Source organism: Cupressus sempervirens, chromosome 5, assembly GCF_028749045.1.
Source record: "Cupressus sempervirens isolate cs-2001-9-10 chromosome 5, ASM2874904v1, whole genome shotgun sequence".
NCBI lineage: Eukaryota > Viridiplantae > Streptophyta > Pinopsida > Cupressales > Cupressaceae > Cupressus > Cupressus sempervirens.
In genome coordinates, this window is record NC_143122.1 from 388,750,313 (window position 1) to 388,756,312 (window position 6,000).

Sequence of the window (6,000 nt, forward strand, 5' to 3'; positions counted from 1 at the left end):
CCAAATCAAAAGTCTCCAATTGATCCATGGGAAAACCTGCATCAACGCACTCAAAGAAACTATCAACTATACTTGTCTGATACGTAATAGCATTGTATGTAGATGGCCACCAACAAGATAATATCAAAATCTTCATCTAACTGAAAATAGTTTGAAACAAGCATAATTCAGATATACTGATGGGTATTGATTTATTGTGGTGCTGATTTTCTTGAGCACAGACAAGATCACACATCATAAGAAAACAACTCTGCCAAGTAAGGGCAAGTCCAAGCATATATCAATCTTTAACTATGTGTGCTTCTTGCACATTCAAGAAAAGATCAATTTTGATAAAGATCATAACCAAAGTAATATATATAGAACAATAAGGACAAGGTAAGATTTGATACATAGGTGGACCTTACAATTTACTAGTCAAATAGTCAGTCATTAAGAAGATGAAACTTAGGATGGCATATAAGAAATGAAAAGTTGGCAGATCAAAAGTGGCATGGCTATGAAAAATATAGTTTACTGATATGGGTCAGAGTTTGTGTGTGGGAAGTAGTAGTTGCGTGTTATTCGATTAATGACCAAGTAAAGGTTTCCTGCAATTAATGGTGAACATTTTATTGTGTTATTCTCATAATTTTTCAGGATGTTATTTTCGCGGAAGATTAGATTCTTCAGCTTCCATTATAAAGTAAGTTCTGTCTCTTCACCTAATACTTGCTCCACTTCATAGTTATTTTTTATACATTAAGATCTTTTACAGACCGAGTGCTCCTTACAAGCAACAATTACAACTTATTCAAGCTCCTTACAAGCAATCACACTAGAAACAACAATTGGAAGACCAAGAGTCACAACTTAGAATCCACCTTTTTACAATGAGACGGATACAACCAATAGAAGACCAAGAGTCACAACTTAGAATTCCACAAAGATGTCCCTCTTGGGATTTGAACCAGGGTGTCCACAATGAGAAATCATTTCTTCAACCAGCTAAGCTAAACCCCTTGGACAACTTCATAGTTATTTTAAAGCATTTGATGGTTGAATAAAGAAAACTCATAGCTGAGTGGTTTAAAAAGCTTTAGATGGCTTTAGTCTGGCTTTATCATATTCATTTTTACTGTCTTGGGTGTGTAAATATTGAAGTATGTGATGAAAAGTGTACATATTATAGAGGTGTCAGATATCTCTCTATCTGTTGTGCATGTTCTTGCTTCTTGGATCCTGTTTCACTCATCGCTTTCTTTTTGTAGTTGTGAGTACACACGGGCACAAAGAGTCTTGAATCTCAGATGAAAATTTTGTATTGCATTAATAGCTCCTAGTTCTATAAATGCTCTGGCTCATTGGACTTTTTTCGGAGCTTGTGTGCAGATACTAGATCTTGTATCTTGTCTTGCTCATCTATATTTTGAGGAGAAGATACCAGCTTCATTATCGTACAGTCAAGCAGCAATTTTGCTGTGTATGGGATTGCAAAATCATGATATTGACTACGTGGAGGTTTGTTTGGTTTCACAAATGTAGTTAAACCATGGTATGTAATAAAGTGCTTGAAGACATTTCTCAACTCATCAAACTTGTGATTTATGCAGGCAGAGCTGAAGCAGTTGAAAAGACAACAAATATTAGCATTATTCAGCAAAATCGTGCGGAAGCTATATGGACAATTGCATAAAGCTGCTGCTAAAGAGATTGAATCTACCTTACCACGCTTAAAGCAGGTAAAAACAGGAAATATTACTTGAAATCAGATACATTATGAAGCCATACATTACAAATCTTAAAGGCACAAGAAATCTTGAGAAAGCTTACTGTTTTATGTCACAGATTTCTATGCAGCCTCACAGTACATCAGTTGAGGAGGACCTAAAAAATGCTGCCAAAGAAGTAACAGTGAGTAGTGCACATCTTCTATGTTGATTATTCTTGAATGCTACAATTTTAAAATCAAAACTAAATGAGCAATTTGTCTATTGTAAAATTTAATTTTACAATGATAATTGCTTTCATATACTGAAATTTATGTCATTATTTGATCGAAATTTACAAGTTTATGAAGATTAAATACTAGAGATGATAAAAAAATATGTTGTAATTATTTTTGCTTGTGCAGAATAAAATGAATGAGAGTTTGCAAATTATGTTGAATCCTGAGGATCTTCAGCATTATGCTATTGACGGCAGAGAGGCTGATTTTGAAGCAGCTTTACAGAATGGTGATGGAAAAATATCCAAGAGTGGCCTGATTAGTGTGAAGGGAGGAGCCAAGAAGAGAGATAAAGGGAAAGTCAGAGAAAAAAAGAAACAAGGTAGAAGGGAAGTTAATGAAAAAGGAGAGTCTTGGACAAAAAATAAGAAATCAAGAACGTGAGTAGTAGTTGAACTTACTTGATGACATGCTTTACAAAAGTTTTGTATATTTTTGAGGTACTACAATATAATTGCTTATAGCGATGGTGATTTTGACTGTAAAATTATATATACATTCAAATGTGTTGGGTTCTTCTGATAGGCAGGGTTAAGTTATTCATATTGCTTTATGGTATATGATCCGGTAGATTCAATGTGCATCACTCTCTGTCTCTTAATTTAATGATTCCAAGTCAGCCCTATTTAATCACTTGCATTCTTCATTTGAAGTCTTAGTATATATATTCATCGAAAATGTTAATGTTGTTTCATTTCCTTGTCAAAGGGCTGAGAATTATATAAAACAGTAAAAGGAGTACAACCATATGACAAAATCTGGGTCGGTGGATTATAATTCAAAGGAAAAAAAGAGTATGCAGTCTTCAACTTACAAGCAGCTGCTTAGTGAGCTGATATTTTTATTTACTTTTCCATCTGTTCAATATTACTAGATCATCATGAATTAATGAGATTACTGTGGAGCGTCGTTTTTAGCAGACAAATTACCAGAAATCTCAGGACTATTAATCCAATTAAGATCCCACTTTAAGCCATGCTTTGATTGACAAAATGCCCCCTTTTTGCAAAAATCAAAAATCTTATTACTGTTTAATGATGATCGATATAACTATAATCAGGATATTGCGAGGATGTGCTCACTCTCTTGACAAGTCAGTTGCCCTATTTCTTTTACATTTGCTCTCTAGAATAAATTATTTGTGGACATTTACTCTTCTTGTAGGAAGACAGTTTTGTTGGAGATACTTGCGGGCCGAGATAAGGAAAATTATGCATGTCAAATATTATGGATTTAATTTGCTCTGTGTTGTATTATAGTGTTTATATCAAGTTCACTAGTATTCTTTAGGTTTCATTGCCATTGTTCAATTTGAGTAATCACACATTAGTTTTAGATAACCCTCATAGGGTTATGGCATGTGGTTAAGTCTTCAATGTCATAACTGCTGCCCATTTGGGTTGGGTGTTGGTAGGATAACTCTACATCTTTGCTTGACCATGAACTAAGGGTCTGTTTGGTTTGTGGAAGATGACGGGAATTGGCTTTTCCATAATCCAGGTTTGAATTTTTTTGTGTTTGTTTCAAAATTGGCAAAATGGAATTAAAATGCTAGACTTCTAGTTTTGTCTCAAAACCAGGTTATCAGACTTACCACTAGCAACTAGGAATTGAAAATTAAAACCTAGTTATGTTTTTTGAGTAACGTAAAAAAATTAGATTGAAGTATTTTTTGGAGTCTGCCTGCAACTCCAAGCTTACGCATAAAAATGTATCTTCCCATTCATCTTCCGAGTGAAACAAATGGTTCAAGTAAAATCTCAAAAATAAGAAAGAAGATTTGTAGAGCCTTGATTTGGCTAAATCAAGATTTGTTGAAATCTCGATTTCTACAATTCCACGAACCAAACAAACTCTAAAGGAGGAAATTCTTACATTGCACACTCATTTCCTTAACAAGAAGGGCTCACAATTTACATTGTACTAAAACAAATCACACGACATGGAACAATGGGATTGAGATTATATTGGATAAATAGTATAAAAATAAGTCTATTGCTTTAATATACCTCTGAAGTACAGTCATGGATCTCACAACAAATCACGACAGCCAATAATCTTACGTAGTTATGATGTTGTAATGACTACAAGCACTGCCCATAAGGTTGGACTCTATGGTGAAACTTTTTGGTGCAGGGTTATATGATGTTAGAGTGACTAAAGACAATGCCCATAAGATTGGTCTCTAGTGAATATATTGGTGAAGGGCCGACTATGTACACAATGATAATTTGTCATGTCCATAAGATTGGTCTTTAGTGAATAGATTGGTGAAGGGTTAACTATGTACACAACGACAATTTGTAATGTTCCCATTTTTGTTAGCATGAGAGTTTGAGGGATTAGTCTATTATTGTGATTCTCGTAGGCTAATTATTGTAGATAGAGGGTCTTATGAGGTAGAGGCTTTGGCTACGAGAGGGCCTTGTCTTCTTCACAATTTAATATGTTCCAATTTGGTCTTCATTTGACTCATATGGACTTCGTTTGAGTTTAGTTTTATGCACCTGCTATTTATGGCGAGTCTGGTAATGATTGAGAGGGACCCTTTCTATTTTAGGAAAGTCCATTTGGTCACACGAGAAATAATAGGTGTGACTTTTGTTTGAAACGACATACTTGAAGGATAAGTATTTTGGGAGTTATTATTATTTTAGTGGCCACATTATTATTAAATCATCAAATGACTTAATATAAAGTTATAATTTAATTTTATAATTTCACTTAAGTTGAGGGTTGAGGCATCATTGGAAGGGGTTATTCATTTAAATAATTATAAGCCTAAGTCAGCTATTAAATATAAAAGTGCAAGGAGTTATATTAAAAGTTGAAGCCTTTTAAATGAAAATCATTTTCATGAAGCTGTGTACTAGATAATTATTTATTAAAAGAATCTAATGAAAGCTTCTAATTAATAGTGTATTGGTAAAGCCAAGTGAATTATAAAAAGTGACTTGATAAAGCAAATGAATCATCTAATTGTCTAACTTCCTTTTAATTTCCTGGTGAAGGTTTTCACCGAGTTTACAAATTTCAATCCTTTGCTGAAGTGTAATAGATTTGGACTGAGCCTTTGATGTCTTCTCATACTGTTTTAGACTGTGGATAAGTGATCTATGTTGGGAAAATTGATTTCGTGTTGAGGTATACATAATTTGGATTATGTGCTTCTACCAACCTAATTTGTGATCTTTATGTTATTTCTTGTATCTTGTAGGGAAAATTTGATTTGCATTTAGCGGCGTGAATACTCCTACCTTTTGAATGCTATTATTATTGTTTTTTGGGCACCTTATGGTTTGATATTAGTGAGATCTATTCCTCTGGATTTCTACAAACGTGATTCATCCATTGGAGGTTTTAATGTTGTGTTGTTGGGTGTTTGCTTAAATCTGCAAGCTAGGCGTTTCCATTTTTGCCATTATAGGTGATTTTCCATAGTAAGTATAGGCATTAAAGTCTTTGTTTGGGCGTATATTGCCATTGGGTTTTGGCACCAAGTTTTTGAGAATAAATGCCATTTTCTTCTACTTGTGTGCATTTTTTGAGTGATTTTTGGGCACCATTTGAATGTTTGTCAATTGTTGGATTATTTGCTAGCTAGGTGATCACTCCTTATATATTTATATGTCATTTTGTAGTTGTGGAGTTGGTTAGCTGGACGAGCCTTTGTGATCAATGCCATTGTTCATGCAGCGAGGGTTTAGGTTGCAATGACACCAATTGTAATAATATGTGAGAAGCTTAATTAAAGGAAAAATCATGGGGTTGTAGTTGTTAATTCAAGATTGCTAATGCAAATTAGGTTCCATTTAGCCATTTTTAGTTTATGATAGCAATCAAATTCACATTGAATAAAGGTAACTTATATTTGTTAGTTTTCATTTGCATTGCTATTGTAATTTGTTCTTGGCACCATAATTGTAATTAATAAATTGCAACCAATTCGAATTCAGCTGTGAGATGATAAGATTTTCCTATTTTACCTCATGCATTTTCATTTCATGTTCAAT

At 33.8% G+C, this 6,000-nt stretch overlaps 1 protein-coding gene across 3 annotated transcripts in view; it reads left to right on the forward strand.

The window, feature by feature from the left end:
- The window catches only part of LOC149556417 (RNA cytidine acetyltransferase 1-like), a 146,801-nt gene extending 141,142 nt beyond the window's left edge, over positions 1-5,659 (forward strand). Inside the window, exons 24-28 of one of the 3 annotated variants that reach the window (XM_089830725.1) lie at positions 1,372-1,500; positions 1,593-1,721; positions 1,828-1,893; positions 2,114-2,367; positions 5,629-5,659. In XM_089830725.1, the coding sequence (XP_089686851.1) occupies positions 1,372-1,500; positions 1,593-1,721; positions 1,828-1,893; positions 2,114-2,367; positions 5,629-5,644 (594 nt within the window). In that variant the 3' untranslated portion in view covers positions 5,645-5,659. Of the gene's footprint in view, positions 1-1,371; positions 1,501-1,592; positions 1,722-1,827; positions 1,894-2,113; positions 2,621-2,695; positions 2,804-5,628 lie in introns of those variants that run through there. The other 2 variants (XM_089830724.1, XM_089830726.1) reach the window with 2 other exon arrangements.
- Positions 5,660-6,000: the final 341 nt, after the last annotated feature.